This window comes from Emys orbicularis, chromosome 11, assembly GCF_028017835.1.
Source record: "Emys orbicularis isolate rEmyOrb1 chromosome 11, rEmyOrb1.hap1, whole genome shotgun sequence".
Lineage (NCBI taxonomy): Eukaryota > Metazoa > Chordata > Testudines > Emydidae > Emys > Emys orbicularis.
Genome location: NC_088693.1, coordinates 62,986,336 through 63,008,572, shown reverse-complemented (window position 1 = coordinate 63,008,572; position 22,237 = coordinate 62,986,336). Strand labels below are relative to the sequence as shown.

General features: G+C 46.3%; 1 protein-coding gene across 1 annotated transcript in view; it reads right to left on the bottom strand.

Moving 5' to 3' along the window:
• The window catches only part of CCNYL1 (cyclin Y like 1), a 55,605-nt gene that overhangs the window by 2,042 nt on the left and 31,326 nt on the right, over positions 1-22,237 (bottom strand). The window contains exons 7-9 of the mRNA XM_065413071.1: positions 20,365-20,484; positions 10,747-10,913; positions 2,854-3,016 (exon numbers count right to left, since the gene is read on the bottom strand). Of these exons, the coding sequence (XP_065269143.1) occupies positions 2,854-3,016; positions 10,747-10,913; positions 20,365-20,484 (450 nt within the window). The remainder of the gene's footprint in view (positions 1-2,853; positions 3,017-10,746; positions 10,914-20,364; positions 20,485-22,237) is intronic.

Here is a 22,237-nt window from a genome sequence, read left to right as displayed (position 1 = left end):
CAGCCTCTACAGCTTAATGGAAATCTTGGATCCAACTTGAAGGATGTGTGTTCATGTGCAAATTCCACTCAAAACTCCATGTAAATAGATGGGGTTTGGAGCCCAGGCTATGGATATGAGGCTCAGGAGGGATGCTAGAGATTCCTAAGCCCTGAAGGAAGAGGTTACAGGCGGCTGCTGGTTCCCCACCACCCCCCTCTCAACATAACCATCTAGGATTCTTAGGGTGTATAGTGGAGAATTTGAAAGGGAAATTTATTAGGGCTGGTGTTTTTGCACTTCCCGAGCCAGACAACTTTTTGCTGACGTTTGTAAACCAACACAAAGGGTTTGTGAATCCAATAGGGAGATCCTGGTGCTGAACTGTACAGTACCATCCACCCTGCTTTAGTGCAGGCAATGTCCTATTAACACAGGTCTGAGAATTGTATTTAGTATTTGAACTGCTTCAACTAAACTGCAGAGTAGCTCCATTTATTGAACGATTAAAGCAGCATGTACACTGGTGCAGTTATTCCAGTAGTGAGATTCCCATTAAATCTGTGTGTCAACTAATTCGATTAGAAACGCTTCAGGACAGTGTGATTGGGGCCTCTAGGGGCCATCATAATGCAAATAAATACATACAGAAGGGTGTCACTTTCTATTTGTATGCTGAGCCGTTACTATTAGGCTCAGAAGGTCAGTTGTGAGTATTAACTTCCATTAAAAATTTACCACCATCACCAGATGAGCTTTCACAGCACTTCATTCAGTAAAGAGACTGCACCTTCCCTCTAGGGTAGCACCCATTCTGCACAGCCCAATATTCTCAAAGTTCAAAAGGTGAGCAGCGCTTCTCAGCATGAATAGATTGCTAAATGTATTCTAAAATAATTATTTACATTTCTTTCTGTCAGCCTCCTTCTGGAGGCATTCATTTGGCTCAAGAGTGGCATGCTTTGAGACACTGGCTGCACAAGCCCCCGCTGCAAGACCAGACAAAACCTCTCTTTGGCATTAATGCGAGCACATCCATCAGAAAGGAACCCGTGTGTCACATTAAGCCCCACTCCCCCATATGGTGCAAATCCGTTTTCAATCTGCTGGAATACTAATTCGCTGCTTAAGACAAGCTCCCAAACTGACCTTTTTGTGTTTTTAAGCCAAAGGCAGGTTTGTTTTTAAATTCAGAAAAAACGTTTAGCAAATACTTAGTAAATTGTAAACGTTTTAAATCACTGAATATGCAGTAAATGTGTTTCATACATACGCACATTAGTGAGTATGTTGTGGCAAATCATATGCTGTGCTGAGAACCATTCAGTGAAGTAATATTGAATAACAGGCACCCAAATATTTGCAGCAAAGAAGTGCAAAACTGGGGCTCACGCCTGTCCAGAACTCATCCACGTCTGCCTATGTACTGAACAGATTAGAGAACAATTTTCTGAGGAATAGATTAGTAGTAGTATTATTGGCGTGCTCAAATATAAAAACATTTATTATTTGTAGCACAGTAGTACCTGGGAGGCCCCCGTCCTGGACCCCGCTGTGGTAGGTGTTGGTACAAACTACAAAAAAAAAAAAGATATTCCCTGCCCAGAGCTGCACTATAATCACAGAAGCAGTTAGTGACAATATTAGCTTTAACGTTACTTAAAGGTTAAAAAAAAAAAAACAACGAAAAGCAAAACAAAATCTGCAGAAAAATAATGAAGTGATATAGTTCCATTTTTAGACATCTCTTGCCTACCGTTTCAAAGGATCAGTAAGTGATTACACCTTCTGAAATGCAGCCATTTCTGAAATGGAGTTAAGAACCCAGCATGCTGCACAATTTTTGGGGTGTGGATGAAAAGTGGTTTGGGCCAAGAATAAAGTAGCAACACTCTATTATGAAAGGGGCTATCGGACCTTTTAGCGTCTACACAGAGTCTGTGTTTGTAAGGTCTCAAATTAAAGACCAAACTGCCTGGTAGTCAATGTATCTACCTCAGAAAGAGAAGGGATTGAGTTGACCCTGACAGAAGTTTGGCCTGGGGCTCCCATGTAACTTATATGTCGTTCAAATGCTTCTCCTTGCATAGTACTCTAGCATCATGTTAAAGCAACCATGAAGAAAAGTTTGTGCTGGGAAAAGGTTTGTGCGGTTTTAATTAAGTGAGCTTGGATCCTAGAGAACAGTAATGGCGCTCTTAGGGCAGTCATGAGGACTCTCTGGCAGGGGGTATTTTTACTAGCCAAGTTCTGCTAGGTCAGTAATAGTACAGAACATTTAAGTGGAGATTCAAGATTATTCATAAAATAGTTCTTTCCATTGATAAAGCATATTAGTTCACAGTGATTTTTTTCAAGTTGTGAAGTGAAACTACCACCTCCACAGTTGCTACCAAACATCCAGTTTAATAAATCATAATTAGGAGCATTAAGAACTCCTTTAAAGCTCAACAGGAGCTGTGCACTAGGTGCTATGGAAACCTGAATTTCAACAGGTTTGAAATGGATGTTTTAGGGCGCTTGGAAAGGAGACGTGACCAGGGAAAGAGAAAAACAGTCCATTTCGAATACAGCTTTTACTATTAAGTGGCCTAGCCGAACTGCAGTTCCAGAAACTAATGCCTCGTGTTTTATTTAAGGACCTAAATAGACTGAAGCCCCTCTTACGCCGTCTCCTCAGGATATATGCTTAAGTTATAAAGCACCAATGTGTTTTACAAGTGATAACTCCCATTATTAAGGGGGTTAAACCTCTCTAATACACTACTCTAAAAGCTTTTTAGTTTTGCTAATCACCACATAATACAATTAGCCAGAGAAGCTGTTATTATGCAGACACAGGAGTGCCCAGCTCACCAAGTCTCAGGCCATTACCTCCAGTTTCTGTGCTCTCTCTTTACTAAGAGGCTCCAGCAGAAAATTCAGGTTGTTGTCATCTGCTAAGGAGCGAAGGTCAAAGTAGTATTTGGCATAAACACTGGCAGGAACATTGATATTAAACTGCAGCAGCTCCAAGAAGTGTCTTTCCATCTCATTCCTAAAAGGGGTAGCAGGGAAACAAGGAAATGGGATTCAACATTTGCAACCAAGTCAAGCTGAACAGACCACGAATCACTTTCACAATGACCGGTTATACAACAGCCCTTCAAATTCTGTACTGTACTATTGTTTTCAAAACGCAATGGATTAATTCACTAGTGCTCAAAACCAGGTACAGCTTCTGAGCCCCAGCACCTCCAGCTTAGGGAGAAAGGTCATTGCACCGTTCCACACTCACTCAACTGACTTAGAAGGTTCATTCTTCAGACTTCCATTAGGACAGCTGTACAATTCCTACTCCATTCTCGTTCTCTCAGAAGGCCCTACTCTAGCAATCAGATGAAAGGAATGATGTACGCTGTTCATTAGCTCTGAAGAACTTGCAGACATTTTCACCGGGCGGATAACAGGAAGGGGGTTTATTGAAGTAGAGGCAGACCAACAAAAGGAGTAGTCCTATCACCACGGCAACAAATGGATCTATGAAGAGCTGCCGCTATTATCTCAGAGAAAAAAGCCTCTTGAGGCGACATGGATTCATCTCCAATAAGTAAATAAATAAGCAAGCAGCATTAGGTGGGAAAAGGAATTTTCTTCTCAATGGCATTAGGCAGGATAACAAAGTACTCTGTCAGGGCACAGGCACTAGTTTTGACTCACTACGCTATCTGTAGTGTCCAAATCATTTGGGGGGGGGGGGGGAGGGAAGTGGGAAGCGGCCTGTTACATGGGGGGTGAAAAAAAGCTCTCTGACTATTGCAGGTATCGAACAGACCAGAAGTGTTTTACAAAGAAATAATAAAAGTTTTAAAAATTAACCTAAAAAATAAACTGGCACCTGGAATAGGCAATTAAATTCAACGCTAACTGAGAACAGCACCATAGTTCGCAAGAATAATACACAAGTGAGCAGATGAATAAACAAACTGTATGCAATTTGAAAGGTAAGTCACACAAAAGAAAAAAAATCAGTAAGTTGTTCTTGCTCTTTGGAAGCTTTTAAGATGGATGTTTTTAAGATGGCCCCACCAGAGAGGGAAAACAAATCGAGGAATCATCCAGATTGTGTCTTGGGTTGGATGGCTGGTCTCATAATGTGAATAAGCAGCTTTGTGTTTGTTTCTAGCAGGGTGGACTTGAGTCCCATTGAACCTACTGCCAAAATTAATTTCCTGTTCATATGGTCATAAGCCTATAGAAATGTAAATCAGATAATGTTTTGATGATCAGCTGATCAGGGCTTGATTTATCCCATGAATAAATGCTCTTCATCACCCCTTTTGTTCTTGCTACACTAATACATTTTAATTGTGTAAAAATACAATACTTCATAGGATTAACAAGTCTATTAATAGCAGTTTTAAAAAAAATCTAGCAAAAGCATAATACCCATGTGTTTGCTGTACAAATGTAGGTAGCCAAAAGAATGAACAGCATGTTCCCTCTTTTGCACAATGTAATGCACAGGATTAGCAGCTGCACGGTTAATTTTGTCACTGATTAGAGACAAACTCCATCAAGGCATAAAAGTTTATAGCAAAGAAGGGTTTCCAAATATCAAATTAATTTTCTTTTAATTTTTCAATTAAGAAATTAAGAAAGTGTCTTTAGGTCCCAACTTTCTGCTGGGGAGATTGAGGTGAGGCAGAGGATGAAGATACGCAGAATGTTGATGCTTTACTTTTGGTCATGTTGCCTCTCTATTTGCCCTTCATATGAAAATTAAATTCATATACCCATAACAGGACTTTAGTAGCGTTCACTTTCCACAGCTCCAAAAAGCTAATTTTCTAACAGCTAACCAATGCATTTGGGACCCCAAGTACTGTACCACACTGCAAAATTAAGCACTTCAGTGGCGTTATAAATAGGGGAAAATGAGTTTATTTCTGCAATATGCCTTCTTCTGGGGCACTGCCTACTTGGTTTATAAGTGGCTATAGAACTGTAAAGCATCTTTTTCATCAGTTCTGCAATTACCACTCTCAGGTGGGTAGGAGTGTGAATGAAAGATCAGCCAGTCCGCAATCTTCCAAATTTCAGCTCAAAGAGAAAATGAAGCACACAGGCTACTAGGAATCAGCTAGGTCTAACAGTTGTAGAGAGTGAAAGGCTTTATTTGCACACAAAAGTTGCACCAAACTGATTTAAGTGGAACTGGTATAAACCCTTGTGACACTGAAACTGATTTAAGAGTGTTCACACAAGGAGTTACACCAATTTAGTTAGATCGGTTTCTAAATTGATTGAGGGCTTGTCTATACAGGGAAATTGACCAGCAGAATAACTATAGCAGTATAATTATTTAGTATGGGTCCACTGGTAAGTTTCCCCATTTAGACAAGTCCTTAGTTAAAATCAGAGCAGCTTGTGTTTAGACATGGCCCAAGTGTTTGGAAAATAAAAGTTGCACTGGGACAGCTGCTCTGGTGTCACTCAAACAACAAGGCTCTGCTTAGCACTTGCTACAAAGCGGTCTCCAACATCTGAACATGACCATTTCTGAAATTCTTTCCCAGGTATTTCGCTCAGTAGGATTAACATACAAAAGGACTTAATTCCCACTATTGGAAAAGTAGTTTAAAAATAGCAGAACAGCTAATACTGGCAAAAAAAAATAATACACTGCCAAGTACTAATTAAAGGGAGACAGATTGAATTGGGCCTAAGTTAGGTTTGGTTAAGAGGAAATCACTTACCAGTAGCAGTTTCCTAAAGATCTAGATCACATTAGGCCACCACAATTGGGTTTGTTTTGCACAAACTCCAAACTCAGAGTTCTAAGCTTCTAGTTTCAAGCAGGGGCTAAACCCCTGCAGTGAAACATAAGCCACCTCCTAGAATGCCAGCTCCTTTCAATCTAATGGTGGAAAGTTGTTCATGAGAGGCTTGATCAAAAAGATCACAGAACCTTCAACTCAGCAACTGTCGACACTAGGGAAAAACCATCTTTAAAAAATTAACTTAATTTTCAGCCCTATGTCAATTCAATTTGCTCCTAGCAGGGTTAGAGGATGAGATGCTGACTGTTAACAATCAGCAGGATTCCCCAGCATTGCCAACACCAGTTCAGCTGTACCAGGGATACCTGTGTGAAATTTTTCAAAAATGCTATTAGTGTAGACAAGTGCTTTGAGGTAAGATGAATGGTGATTTATCACAACTGGTATCTGCTAAAAGAACACCAGTTCCACTTCTCTCCTCCAAAACAGTCAATAGAGCCCCATTCTTGAAGACCAGTCTGCAGGAAAGGGGTGTGTATAAAACAAGCAGACAGAGTAAAAGCCAAGGAAAATACCTTGAACAGTAACAAAGGAATGTTTTTGGTGTGAAGGATGATAAACACAAGGTTGGTTGGTTTTAAAAGGATCATTATCTCAAAAACACTTCTCTGATATTTTATTGTTTGGAAAGTACAATTACTATTTGGGAAGTGAAATGTGTGACCCTAGTCCTCAAAAAAAATCCTGGGCGGAAAAAATCCTGTAAAACCAACAGGTCAAATTTTGAGTCCCAGTTTGAGGCTGAATCCAAAGTACAGTGCTTAGGAAACATACGCAGAGTCCTTCACATTTCTGCACTATAAATCTACTACTGAGAAAGAAACCAGATGCCTACTGTTATAGCACACACAACTGCCTTATATTGAATAAGACTGAATGTGTACTTGGAATTATAGCTCTATCAGGCTGTTAATTTTGTTTTGTTTTGTTTTGTTAACACATAGAAGAGCTAGCTAGAACCTGGGAGAAGTGACGCATCGAATCCAGTGTGAAGTTCCCTATGTACAATGCTTTGTGGATTCTCTGAGGGGCTTAGATACCATGACGATAAACAATTGAGAACAGAGATAAAACCAAGATTAACTAAGAAATACAATTAAACTGCGGCTTTGACAATGTTCTCTTGGAGACCGAGCCTACTGAGATGTAAATTGAAACCAAGAGCTGATGGGTTTTGAGAGCTTAAGTCCTCGCCATATAAAAGTCTAGTGACATTGGTTTTGGGGAAAAGGGACTTCTCTAGAACATTAGCAGGTTGATTAAAGGTATCAGTTAAAACCACCTTAGTAGGTAATTTAGTATTTGTCCTAAGCACTGCCTTATTTGAATGAAATAAAATGGATTAGTCCCTGGAGCTTCATGTTCAGTTTGACGTGAAGTCACTACTACAAGAACAAAAAATATGTAGAACTCAAGCTCATGGGTACTGAGTAGCTGTAGATAATATCAGGATGTTCATATTAATATAAAATGACATGCAGTTTAAGTGCACCAATCACCATACAAATCCAATAAGGAGGGGTTACAGAAGAAGTGACCTAGTTTTAATGTTTGTGTAAAGCCAAATAGCTGGCCAAGTGAATTCTTTGGAAAGTATTCCAGGAAAGGCCTCCTAGTTATGCAGACAAATAGCCACATCAATTTACCTCAGTCAGATTGCCCCACACATCCAAAAGAAATGTTTCCTCTGCTCGTTAGCTACCCTACCTGCTATTTTACTTCCCTGGCTTCTTCATCTGCTTCTTCTCAATCTACCCACAACAGGTAGTTCAGTTGATATCCTGCACTGGCCTTCATATTGCTGCCCTTAAAAGGCTGGTGGGGAAAAGCAGCAAGAGGAAGAATCTTCCAGACTGAGGACTCCCACCTGGTGTAGACTCTCTCTCCTGCAACCTGAAGTGTTTAAGACTTCAGATGCAGGATGGGCCTCAGCCTGTCCTCATTTGGGGAAATAGGAAAGAAGCCAGAATAAAATCTTCCCCTTTTCTGATGGCCTTTCAGGAGGGAGTTGTTGCCTATAGTCTCAAACTGCATTCGCAAGGGGACAGTTTGGAGAATTCTCTGAAGCTAATTAGCCCTGCTAGCTAATGCCTAAGAGGCACAAGTCCACAGCAATGCAAGCTTCCTGGGGAGGTGGAGCTAAAAAGGCTTTTGGTGTCCCTACAACAGAAAGATCCTCTGAAAGGGAGATCCTGGTAGTCTGGCTGGTTTCCCTACCTCAGAAACCTTGACGCTATTTCTTGTCTTAGGGCCTCGGAACACTTTGGCTTTTCACAGGAAGGCAGAACACCAGTTTTGGATGTTGTAAGCAACCCTGCAACCAGACTCGTGGGCCGGCTTCTGCCTGATGCAGTCTCTTTATTCCATACTTGATTGGAAGAGGACTGGATGACCGAGCTTAGCATCTGCGACTAGCCTTTAACTTTTGCCTAAAAGACGTTCCCCATCCATCTTTTGGCAGATCCTCGAATTTCTGCTGAACATCTGTGTGAAGTCTTAAAAAAGGCAGTCTTGTTCTCATGAAAACATCAATACTGTAAATAGTTTATCATACTGTCATCTCACTGATATCAAACGAGATAGATACCACTGCTGTCTCCACACTGCCAAATCAGCTTTTTGAGAACCTTTATTCTGTTTGGGAAGAGAATCTAACAAGTGCCGTGGCTGTCTAACACAGCTCCAGTTAGCATCTGCCCATGAAGTACAGGTAGTTTCCAATGACACCTGCCATCGAGGTGAATTGGCAAATCTTCATCCAAAGGTGACCCAACGTTTCTGATTATGGTCCTGAAGTGCTGTAATCTGTGTCTAATCTGACAGTAGTAGTCGTCATCAGAACCAGGATCGAACAGGGAGTGTGATGCAACAATCTTGGTGTTCCTACGCTGAAGGTACTACTTACCTACCATCTTTGACCCAGCTGGGGTTGCAGGACACAGAAACATCAAATAGCCCAGAAGGAAGTGGATGGGCACTGCTATCCTATCCCCAGATACCCTAATATGTATGCTTTGTATCCTAGATGGTCTCCAAATTTAAAGGACCTTATCTTCAAGTCTGTAGAAAGCCAAATCCAGAAAGTTAGTAGATTTCATGTTCAGAGTCTTAAAATACTATGTAAACATTAAATATCATCCTGGAAAGAGTTTGCTTACTGGCTTCTTCCCCAGCAAAGAAATGCTTTGCATCAGAAGAGTCCTCTTCCTCCTTAACATCCAAATCTCTCCAATCATTTTTTGAAACTGCCTTAATCCCAAACAGGCATTGCAGGTTTCTGCAAAAGCAGGAGCAGCTAAACTACCACAGTAAGTGTGTTAACACTAGGACCATCACAGCAGGCTTAGCCATAGACATCAGCCCAGAGACCAATGCATCTTGTGGGAGTCCAAACCTCTACTTCAATATACTCAATGCTTCCACAGCACTGGAGACAACTGGGTCTCAAGATACCATGTCAGAAAGTGGTTTAGTGTAGAAATCTGATGCAACAGGAGTTCAAAACAAAAAAGAAGGCATCAGGCTGATCAATACTTCCTGCTGTCTTGCACCAGAAATCCTGCTGACCAGAAGCTGAGGCACCTGAAGGTTTTGACCAGTTGCTTGCTGAAGCTGAAGTCAGCATAGACCAGTCTTAATGCATACCCATCTTGCAGTTCAGAAGAAGAGACATTTCGCTAAACAAAGAGTTGGAATCAATCACCACTGAAGTAGTATGAAACTTCAGGACGTCCTAAGGAAAGCAATATACTGGGTCTTTCTGGCCACTGAGGGCATCCCAATCTTTCAGCCCCTATTGATGGGAAAACACACAAGGTGCCAAAAGAACTAATGACCAGCTGGTTGACACATGGCAAGAGCCTTTAAGGCTTTCTGAGCCAACTTGTTAGGCCAGAAGAGATTCAAATGGTCAGGTCCTGGCCTGAGTGCCTCAGGTAACATGTGAGGAAGTGTCATAGCAAAACCAGTCATGAACTGCTGTGAGGCACAAAATACAAGTCAAGCTTCTACACGAGGGACACAGTGTGACTGTTCAAAACATTCACATTGTTTTGTGAACCAAAAAATGTATTACCCCCCCCCAACCCAGCTCTTCTCCACACATTTTTACCTATCAACACAAGCACAGAATACCACAAGAACACAGCAGGAGCTGTGGGGCTCAAGGCCTATTTGTAATGACAGAGGTGGTTCACGGTTTCCTAAGATTTGCAATTGGAGAACCTGAGGCAAAACGAATAGGCAAGAGGAACACGTTTATTTGTACGATGAGCAGTACAGCTGAAGAACTGATTGCAGAGACCACGGAAAAGTGCTTTCAACAACTCATTCAGAAGAGAAAGGCAGTCGCAGTACTAGGGGTGCCTATGTGCCACAGTAGGTTCTGGCACAAGACACCTGTTTCTGGACTAAACGGAGGGGGGTGTTCCTGATTTGGCTGAAAGCTGGAATATGGATCCAGGAGTGAGAAATCACAACTAATCCTGAAAGCTCTTACAAAAAAAATCCAAAAGCAACAAAAAGTATTTTAATCAATTCTTAGTTTAAATTTCAATGGATTTTTTTTAAAGATGCCCATTGTGTCTATGGACCAAGTATTTCTTTATTGCACTAGCAAACAGAAACCTGAAAGTGATATTGATTAGTGACTAGCTTGTTTTTTTATTATCAGGCTAAGGGAAGTGAAAATGGCAGACACTAATAACTTTTAATAAATTTTTGCTAACACCAATATGGACTTGTTCTAAGAGAACGCTTTTATCCGGAGTTTCCCTGTTAACAGACAGATAATTCTACTTTCAAGGGAACGAAGCCTGACAACATGAACTATTTCAGTTCTCCATACTGCATACCAGCCTTAGAATGGACAACTTTACAATAATGGCAGCTCTCCAAAAAACATTGTTTTTAAGAAAGCAGCAAATTGACCAAACTTGCAACTTACATGTCCTCAACCGTAATGTCCTTCAATATTTGGCAGTAATCCACATTCCACACAGCCTGATCATCCCAAACCTTAGAAGCCAGCAGAATAGCTCCTAGAACTATTCTTTTCCAGTTACTAGGACAGATGTCAATCTCCGCATAGGTTAAGAGTCTTTCCAAGTAAACCTACAGAAAGAGAACTCATCTTAGACATCTCAATCTGAAGTTTGAGTTCCAAACAAGTGTTCAGTCAGATTTAATTAGACTTTACCAATTATGTTCGTTTATTTATCCCAAAATTCATTAAGCTACCAGAAAAGACGGTTACTCACCGTTGTAACTGTTGTTCTTCGAGATGTGTTGCTCATATCCATTCCAGTCAGGTGTGCGCGCGCCGCGTGCACGATCGTCGGAAAACTTTTACCCTAGCAACACCCGGTGGGTCGGCTGTGGAGCCCCCTGGAGTGGCGCCCTCATGGCGCCGGATATATACCGCAGCCGACCCAGCGCCCCCTCAGTTCCTTCTTGCCGGCTACTCCGACAGTGGGGAAGGGGGGCGGGTTTGGAATGGATATGAGCAACACATCTCGAAGAACAACAGTTACAACGGTGAGTAACCGTCTTTTCTTCTTCGAGTGCTTGCTCATATCCATTCCAGTCAGGTGACTCCCAAGCCCCACCTAGGTGGCGGGGTCGGAGTGAGACATTGCTGTGTGCAGAACCGCTGACCCGAAAGCAGCATCGTCTCTGGATTGTTGCACCAGCGCATAGTGCGCTGCGAACGTGTGCACCGAAGACCACACTGCAGCTCTACAAATGTCCTGGATCGGGACTTGAGCCAGGAAGGCAGTCGAGGAGGCCTGGGCCCTCGTGGAGTGAGCGGTGAGGCGTGGCGTCGGGACACCGGCCAGGTCGTAACAAGCACGAATGCAGGACGTGATCCAAGAGGACAGGCACTGTGAGGAGACCGGTGAGCCCTTCATCCGGTCGGCCACCGCAACGAAGAGTTGCGTCGTCTTTCTAAACGGCTTTGTACGGTCAATGTAGAAAGCCAGGGCCCTGCGTACGTCCAAAGAATGCAGACGCTGGTCTTGACGAGTAGCGTGTGGCTTTGGATGGAAGACCGGGAGAAAGATGTCCTGGTTTACGTGGAAAGGTGAAACCACCTTCGGAAGAAAGGCAGGGTGGGGGCGAAGCTGCACCTTGTCCTTGTGGAACACCGTGTATGGGGGCTCGGACGTCAGCGCTCTGAGTTCAGAAACACGCCGTGCTGAGGTAATGGCTACGAGGAAGGCCGTCTTCCAGGATAAGTACAGGAGCGAACAGGTCGCTAATGGTTCAAACGGGGGCCCTGTGAGCCTGGAGAGAACAAGGTTGAGGTCCCACGTTGGAACCGGCTGGCGTATTTGTGGGTACAGCTGGTCCAAGCCCTTGAGGAATCTAACGACCATCGGGTTAGAGAAGACCGATGACGAGAGTTCTCCTGGGTGGAATGCCGAAATGGCGGCGAGGTGAACCCTGATTGAAGATACCGCCAAGCCTTGCTGTCTTAGTGACAGGAGATAGTCCAGTATGAGAGGGATAGGTGCCTGCAAGGGGGACGTAGCCCGTTGCTGACACCAACAGGAGAACCGCTTCCACTTGGCTAAGTAAGTGGACCGTGTAGAGGGCTTCCTACTTCCCAGCAGGATCTGCTGGACGGACTGCGAACATTGTTGCTCCGTCTGACTCAGCCATGGAGCATCCACGCTGTGAGGTGGAGCGATTGTAGGTCGGGGTGACACAGACGGCCGTGGTCCTGAGAGATGAGATCCGGACTCAAGGGGAGCGTGATCGGCGCTTGAACCGACAGCTCTAGCAGTGTGGTGTACCAGTGCTGCCTCGGCCAAGCGGGAGCCACTAGAATTACTCGTGCCTGGTCGGTGCGGATCTTGAGCAGCACCCTGTGGACAAGCGGAAATGGGGGAAAGGCGTAGAACAGGTGACCCTTCCACGTTAGAAGGAATGCGTCCGACAGAGAGCCTGGAGCTCGTCCGTAAAGGGAGCAGAATGCGTGGCACTTCCTGTTGGCCCGGGATGCGAATAGGTCGATCTGGGGAAATCCCCACCTCCGGAAGACGGAATAGATGACATCCGGGCGAATCGACCACTCGTGCGTCTGGAAGGACCTGCTGAGACGGTCCGCCAGCGTATTCTGGACTCCAGGCAGGAATGATGCGGTGAGATAGATCGAGTGGGCGATGCAGAAGTCCCACAAGCGAATGGCCTCTTGGCATAGGAGCGATGAGTGGGCTCCGCCTTGCTTGTTGATGTAAAACATGGCCGTGGTGTTGTCGGTGAGGACCAGCACGCAACGGCCCTGTAGGAAGTTGAGGAATGCCTGGCAGGCTAGGCGCACCGCCATCAGTTCCCGGACGTTGATGTGTAGGGCTAATTCGGAAGCGGACCACAGACCCTGGGTATGACGCTCCCCGAGGTGAGCGCCCCATCCTAGAGATGAAGCGTCCGTGACTAGGTGGAGGGAAGGTTGTGGGGCGTGAAAAGGCACTCCTGCACAGACCACTGCGCGATCCAACCACCAGGTGAGGGAGGTCAAGACCGAGGGCGGGACCGTGACCAGCATGTTCAGGTCGTCCCGGTGAGGACGGTACACCGATGACACCCAAGCCTGCAGTGGGCGAAGCCGCAGTCTGGCGTGGCTGGTTACGTAGGTGCACGAGGCCATGTGACCCAACAGGGTAAGGCATGTTCTTATGATGGTGAACGGAGATGCCCGCAGTCCATGAATGACGCGTGCGATGGACTGAAAGCGACCTTCTGGCAGAAAGGCTCGTGCGCTTCTGGAGTCCAGGATCGCTCCAATGAACTCTATTCTCTGTGTTGGCACCAGAGTGGACTTCTCCCTGTTGAGTAGAATGCCCAGTTCGTGGAAAGTCTGTGTCACCATGTGGACGTGAGCTTGAACTTGGTCCCTGGTGCGGCCGCGCACCAGCCAGTCGTCCAAATACGGGAACAGCTGTACCCCTCGTCGGCGAAGGTATGCCGCGACGACTGCCAGACATTTCGTGAACACTCTGGGAGCCGAGGACAAGCCGAAGGGAAGGACTGCGAATTGGTAGTGCACCTTGTTCACTACAAATCGCAGGAAGCGCCTGTGAGGCGGATAAATAGCTATATGGAAGTAAGCGTCCTTCATGTCGAGGGCGGCGAACCAGTCTCCAGGATCCAGCGAGGGAATAATGGTCCCCAATGATACCATGCGGAACTTCAACTTTACTATGAATTTGTTGAGTCCGCGCAGGTCTAAGATGGGACGTAGACCCCCTTTCGATTTGGGGATCAGGAAGTAGCGGGAATAAAACCCCCTGCCCCTTAACTCCTGCGGAACCTCCTCTATGGCTCCCATAGAGAGGAGCCCAAAAACCTCCTGTGAAAGGAGTTGCTCGTGAGAAGGGTCCCTGAAGAGGGACGGGGAGGGGGAGTGGGAGGGGGGGGGCGAGGAAAATTGGAGGGCGTATCCCTTCTCCACCGTGCGAAGGACCCAACGGTCTGATGTTATAAGGGACCAAGCACGGTGGAAACGGGAAAGGCGATCCCGGAAGGGGGGAGATGAATCCTGGGTGCTGGTTCTGGTGCCGTCCTCGACCGCACCTTCAAAAGGCTTGTCTAGGCCCTGAAGGTGGTCTCGGCTGGCCCTGGTTCTGACCGGGTTGAGGGCCGGTCGACCGTCGCCTACCGCCTCGACCCCGCCTCCTGGCAAAGTCCTGTCTCGGGCGAGGCGGGGGAGGGTAGAACCTCTGAGGCTGGGGCCTGAAGGGTCTGCGTTGTGGACCCGGGACGTGCATCCCCAGAGAGCGCATCATTGTTCGAGAGTCCTTAAGGTTTTGGAGCCTCGAGTCTGTCTTTTCCGAAAACAGGCCCTGACCCTCAAAGGGCAAGTCCTGGAGGGTCTGCTGCAGTTCAGGTGGCAGGCCCGACACCTGGAGCCAGGAGGTTCGCCTCATAGCTATACCCGACGCTAGGGTCCTAGCGGCCGAGTCGGCTATATCCAGTGAGGTCTGTAGGGAGGTGCGTGCCACCCGCTTACCCTCCTCTACCAAAGTTCCGAACTCTTCCCTAGATTCCTGGGGAACCAGTTCCTTGAACTTCTCCATGGAGGACCAGGTGTTAAAACTATATCGGCTTAGGAGCGCCTGCTGGTTGGCCGCCCTAAGCTGAAGCCCCCCCGCGGAATAGACCTTGCGCCCGAACAAATCGAAGCGCTTAGCGTCCTTCGATTTCGGCGCTGCCGCCTGCTGACCATGGCGCTCCCGTGCATTTACTGATGAGACCACCAGCGAGCACGGTTGAGGGTGAGTGTACAAGTACTCATGGTCCTTGGAGGGTACAAAGTACTTCCTCTCCACGCCCTTGGCCGTGGGGGGAATAGAGGCCGGGGTTTGCCAGATGGAGGTGGCATTGGTCTGAATGGAGCGAATCAGCGGTAACGCGACCCTGGATGGGGTGTCCGCTGAAAGGATGTTCACGATCGGGTCGTGAACCTCCACGATCTCCTCCATCTGAAGGTCCATATTGCGCGCCACCCGGCGCAACAGGTCCTGGTGGGCCCGGAGGTCTATGGGGGGCGGACCCATGGCGGATGTCCCCGCTACCGCCTCATCAGGCGAGGAGGAGGAGGATACGCCCGGTGGCAAGGGGTCCAAAGGCAAGTCTTGCTCCAGGTGCTCCTGGAGCTGGGCCTCGCTCGTCCCAGTGTCTATGGCCTGCGCCGGCGTGGGCACTGGAGCCTCCATGCCCCCTGGCGGGGGGCGGGAGATGGTGGCCTCCGGGGCTCTGGGCTCAGAGCGTGCCGAGCGGGAGGCAGACGGTGGGGCCCCTTGGGCTTGGTGATAGGCCCATGGGGTCCAAAAGGACCAGTGAGCAGGTCCCTGCGTAGGGTCCTCTGCCATGTCCTGCGAGTGCCCGAAGTCCGCCGAAGCCGCCTGTCCCTGTGGAGGGTAGGCCGATCTAGAGGCCCCTTCAGAGGAGTGGGACGCGGATCTTGACGGCCATGGCGGTGCCGAACGCGAAGCATCCGTCCCCGGCTGGTGCGGTGCCGGTCGGTGCCGGTCGTAGGACGATCTGTCCCAGCGTGCCGGAGAATGGTGCCTGGATCGGGATCGGTGCCGGTAGCCCCGCCGGTGCCGCGATCCGGATCTGGAGCGGGACGACGATCGCGACGACACCCGGTGCCGGGAGCGGTCCCTCGATCGGCGCTCATACCGGTACCGGGAGGTGCGCCTCGAGTCCGATCGGCGCCGGCGGTCGCGACGGTGCCGAGATGTAGAGCGGCGTCGCGAAGAGGATCTCGACCGCGAGTACGACCGGCGCCGAGGTGATAGTCGGCGCCGGGACTCCGAGCGGCGTCGGGACCTGCTCCGAGACCTGGAGCGGTGCCGAGAGTCCACGGTTGGAGACGGTGGGCGCACCAGTGCAGGCTTGCCTCTCGACTGCACAATGCGCGGAGCCACCGGTGCCGGGAGCTGCGACGGTGCCGGCTCCGTGAGTGCGATCAGGTCCCTCGCGGTATTAAACGTCTCCGGAGTCGAGGGGAGACAAGGTTCCACCACCAGCCTAGGTGGGGAAGCAGTCCGTACCGGACTCAACGGCCTCGGTGCCGGAGTCGACGGTGTGGCCGCCTGCTTTTGGCGGTCCAAAGGCGGACACGGCTCTACCCCCGGCACAGGGGGAGCCGGCGTCTTCAGGGCAGCAGTGTCCTGAGCCTTGCGGGCCTTCTTATGGCCTGGAGAGAGGGATCGGCGCCGAGTCCCCTGAGGTGGGCGCGGTGCCGAAGTCTGCCGGTGCCGGGAGGACTTGTCCGCGGCGCCGGTCGGAGCCGCTGGGGCGCTGCGCACCGACGCGCTCGGTGCCGGGGTCGGGCGCGCCGAGGGAGGATCCGGGCTGAGCGCCGCCTCCATGAGGAGCTGCCGAAGCCGAAAGTCCCGCTCCTTCCTCGTTCGAGGCTTGAAGGCCTTGCAGATTGGGCACTTATCTGCGTGATGGGCTTCCCCGAGGCACTTCAAGCAGGAGGCGTGCGGGTCACTTGTTGGCATCGGCTTCGCGCAGGACGCGCACGGCTTAAAGCCAGGAGCCTTGGGCATGAGCCCGGTATGCACCGGGGGGAAAAAAAGGGGGGAGAACAACCCCCTTAACCCCCGCTCACAATTTATAACAGCTACCAGCTAAATAACAACTATCTAAAGACTCTAACTACTATACAACTATCTAAACTATCTACAGAAATAAGCTAGACGCTAGGGAGTGTGGAGACCAGCTAAGCTGTGCTCCGTAGTTCCAACGACCGTCAGGGGCGGTAAGAAGGAACTGAGGGGGCGCTGGGTCGGCTGCGGTATATATCCGGCGCCATGAGGGCGCCACTCCAGGGGGCTCCACAGCCGACCCACCGGGTGTTGCTAGGGTAAAAGTTTTCCGACGATCGTGCACGCGGCGCGCGCACACCTGACTGGAATGGATATGAGCAAGCACTCGAAGAAGAATTAATGGCTATTACTGAATTTTAGCATTCAGACTTTCAAAAAGATTACACATTCCATTTTAAATGCAAGATATTAAAGGACTGAATGACCCTGAAGTGCAGAATACAATGCATGAAGTAAAACCAGTTTCTCACAATAAGCTCTGCTGTACCAGTAAGACTCATTATGAAAGTCATTTACAACAGTGTGACGTTTTCATTAATGCCAACCCAGGATTATTAACCACTCCACTCTAATGCATTAGCCTTCTCTCTTCATGGCTGGGCTGATGTGTTTAAAGCAAGATAGCAAGTATCGCAGCCTGCATTTAAGCCATTTTTTCCACAGCCTTAAGCTGTATTGCATCTATTTGCCCCATGCCCATCATTGTGGTATCTAGGTTCCATCCCATCACAGCTCCACTTCAATCTGCATGAAGCAGATTGGTAGCCACTGCACACACATCTCGGTAAGCGCTGCCCTCACGTCTCAGCTTGCCGCACTGAGAGGTAGGTGGTGACAAAACCTCAAGTAGAAAACTGAATTTCAAAGTTCCCAATGGATTTCCTACCTCCTCCGATACGATTTCTACCAGCCCCCAAGCAGCTTGAATCTCAACGGTTTCCTTACAGACACTGCTCTTCCTAGAGGTACATGCAGGTTTACTCCAGGGCTACATGTGCCAAGCAGCTGGCACTTTTATAGAAAAAAAAAAAAATTACTTTTGAAAAAAAAAATCTACTTGTGAATCAAGATTTTAAACTCCATTCACAAGTGGGTGTGAGGGCCTGGAGAGAACCATAGCTTAGTGACCTCAATATGTTTTCAATACTTTTTCATCTACACCTCTACCTCGATATAACGCGATCCGATATAACACGAATTCAGATATAACGCGGTAAAGCAGTGCTCCAGGCGGGGGGGGGCGGCGCTGCGCACTCCGGCGGATCAAAGCAAGTTCGATATAACGCGGTTTCACCTATAACGCGGTAAGATTTTTTGGCTCCCGAGGACAGCGTTATATCGAGGTAGAGGTGTATTCATAAGATGTTTTTGAATGGAAAAAATGGACTCAAATAGTGAATGAACCTTCTGCTTGTAGCCTTAGACTGGAATCCCGGAGGTTTTCAAATAGCTAATAGAGCCACCTACTGGCTGAAGTCCACTTTTTAAAAACAAACTTTTTCAGATCAGGGGAAATGCTAATTTCCAAATATTTGTATTGGTCAGAATGCCTGAGGTCAAACACAGGAAAGCAACACAAAATGTTTGCAGAGTTTCAGTAGCTCAGGGTAATTATTTAGCCTTCGCAGTCACACTTTTGATTAAATCATTTCTTAACTTTAGGAGTCTGCTTCTTTGCCACACTCAGTTCTGTTATCTCTTTTTGGTTGCAATTCTTTCCTCCTCTACTCATCTCTGCATTATTTCTTCCGCTCCCAGATGTGAAACTAAACTGAAATTACCATATAGTTTTATAGTAGGCAACTCAAGCCCAAATTTCAGTAGTCCACACCCCCAGAATAATTATATAAGTTCGGAAGTGTTTTTTGGACCATCAGTGTCAATCTTCAGTTTCTTTATCTGCCGCACTTTTCAAAGTCACATGGCAAGAACATAATGAGATGGATGTGTTTTGGGTGGGTTTTTTTTTTTTTTTTTTTTTAAGATACTATCAAACATACCTGGAAGCAGCTATTAGTCAGAGGACTAAACTTAACAGCTGGATATTGATAAAATGGGAGGAGGGGCTCCAGCATTGCAATGGCAAGGCGGCTCAGCTGCTGGGATTCTTACCAGAGCGCTGTTCCTGGACCCACTTAGGGGCTCGATCGTCTACATCAGTCTCTAGCTAATATACATCTGATAAATTAGAAGCAGCCCACCTCCCTCAACTGATGGAAGGGAAAAGGAGTTAATTCCCCCCAACTCTAGAGGTGTTTAGGGTGGTGGTCCATTACTATATCTTCCTCTAATCTCCCAATTTCTGCAAAAGGTCTCTACTATATTATTATACACAACCACATTTTGTTTCTCCGCCACCAGTAAATGACTCCACCGGCCCTCTGGTATCATATGCAGAAGCAGAGTAAATAGGACCTGGTTAGTTTTACTGTTGCTCATAGGTTTCTGAATAAGCCAGTTACATTCAGTGCACTGTGGCTTGGAAAAGTCATGATCGGCAAGGGCTCCACTGCTTCAATTTACCCAACAGTGTATCTTAGTCAAGATAAGGGCAAGCAGCTTATTTTTAAATGAAAGCTTAAAATGCTCTGAAACTGATTACTTAAGATCCCTTTAGAATAGTTTCACTGCTCTCCAGGGAAATTAGCCTATATACCACCGGTGAGTGGATTTTGAGAGCCCTGCCTGCACATCTCAGGTGAAATGAGACGTGATGTCAAAGGCCTTCAGCCATATTGTAAAGGAAGGTCGCTGCTACATTTGCAGTTAATAGGAAAGTCTATATGTGAATTTGAAGTTAATGTGCCTGACTGACAGTCCTGGAAACCAAATACTGCAGATACCACATGGGCAGACATTGCACGCTTCATAGTGTTTCTACGATTTAGACAGAAGTTCAGTCAATTCAACCCTAGTCAATTCATCTGTGCGATAAGTAAGGACAATAACTTTCTAATGTGGATATTTCCCTTAAGAATTATATTGAAGCCACAACTCGGTTCTTATTGGCCAACGAACGGCCATTCAATAGTGGTTGTTTTTAATCACTACTGACAGGGGCTAGATTCAACCTGTGGCCCAGTGGTTAAAGTGCCATAACCCCTTCACCATTCCCCTATAACTGCACCTCACTAGTAACTATTCACTTTTCATTAATTTTATCAAATTGGAACAAATGGTTCATTTTACAAACTGACCAGACCTTGCATATGCAGACACAGGAAAGGAAGTGTAAGTGCCATTCCTGAAATATCAGAAAAATTATAAATACAATTTTGCAGCGGATTGAAAACGCTGATTTGCGGTTATATCTGCATTACATCCAGACAGACGCCTTTTTCAATTTACGTATACCTTATATTCAGCAGAGTTTAATCAACTTGTTCAATGGAAAAGAAATTTTGACAGCTTGAATTGAATGATCGAGCATGGCTTACCAGTGTCACTATTGCACATTCAGCTGTCAGCTGCGCTGCACTAAAAAGCGTCCGTACAAAACGGTAAATGTGCTTGTGATCAGGGTCATGCTTGCTGTAGTCATTTGGAACTTCTTCCCGCTGAAACAGAAAGCGCCTAGAGTTAGTCACTGTACATCTAAATGTTACTTGGCACTGCTTTTTACAGCAATACACTATTGTTTCCTTTCACCAATCTGAAAGGCAAATCTACGCAAACTTTTGCTTTGGAAAGAGAAGGAACAAAATCCTATACAAAATAGAAAGCAGCACTGGCCATACAAGTAAATATTAGGAGAGTCCTCTAACAAAAAGCAATAGTTTTACCTGGTCTTTTGTAGTCCAGTTTTAATTCACATTTTGCTCCTATAAGAATATAGGTTTGAATGAAAGGCAGACTACTGCCTGTCATCCCGAAGTTACATTTCTTGGTTATATCCTTGGAGTGATGATTAGAAGTATGTAATCTTGACAGGCGAGATGGTGGGTAACGTTCTTGGCATATCAATGCCCATGCTGCATTCTTCTGTAGCCACACAGCAATTACATAACATCAGGAATCCCTAGGCATTCTGCTTCTCGGAAAGTACCATGCAAGATTTTCATTGCTCTGCATGAGCTACCTAGCATGAGGCAAGGGAAATTCTAAGTTCTGAAAAGGTAATTCTTCTCAAAGGGCTGTGGGCAAGAGCATGAACCACCCCCATGGGGGACAAACTCATCCATGGAACTTTCCTATTTAGCAGGAAGCAAAAATTCCATCCCCAAATAAGCCACAATCACAAATATTGGCCAAACCAGACAGTCTCTACATAAAAGAATAAATGGGACACAAATCAGACGTCAAGAATTATAACATTCAAAAACCAGTTGGAGAACACTTCAATCTCCCAGGTCACTCGATTACAGACCTAAAAGTCGCAATATTACAACAACAAAAACTTCAAAAACAGACTCCAACGAGAGACTGCTGAATAGGAATTAATTTGCAAACTTGACACCATTAAATTAGGCTTGAATAAAGACTGGGAGAGGATGGGTCATTACACAAAGTAAAACTATTTCCCCATGTTTATTTTCCCCCCCTACAGTTCCTCACACCTTCTTGTCAACTGCTGGAAATGGGCCATTTTGATTACCACTACAAAAAGTTTTTTCCCCTCTACTGCTGGTAATAGCTCACCTTAACTGATCACTCTCTTTACAGTGTGTATGGTAACACCCATTGTTTCATGGTGTGTGTGTGTGTGTGTGTGTGTGTGATCTCTCTCTATAGAGAGACAACATGAAACAATGGGTGTTACCATACACACTGTAACGCGAGTGATCAGTTAAGGTGAGCTATTACCAGCAGTAATTATATAATTTTATTTATATATAATCTTCCTACTGTATTTTCCATTGTATGCATCCGATGAAGTGGGTTTTAGCCCCCAATGGCTTATGCTCAAATAAATTTGTTAGTCTCTAAGGTGCCACAAGTACTCCTGTTCTTTTTACAAATATTGGAGGCACTGACTTTTCAAAAGACAAAGTGATACCTCATAAGGTTCCCCTCCAGGCGGAGGGGAGGGTGGTGGATGAGAGTAAATCCTGCAAAATGATCCCAGAAAAACAAAATTAGAAGGTACCTATCCTTTCTTTAAAGATACCATCCCTGAAGGATTCTTACTCCTGGCAAAAAGGAAGTTTAAAGGAAATCTCAAAACAGTTTCAGTAAGACAAACCAACAGCTACAGCAAGACCAAAGCCAAATATAAAATGTTTTTGAAAATGGGAGAAGACAAGCATAAGACAAAAATAATCGAAGTCTTCAAAAATTCGACCAACTCACATAAAGGACATCCTGGTATCC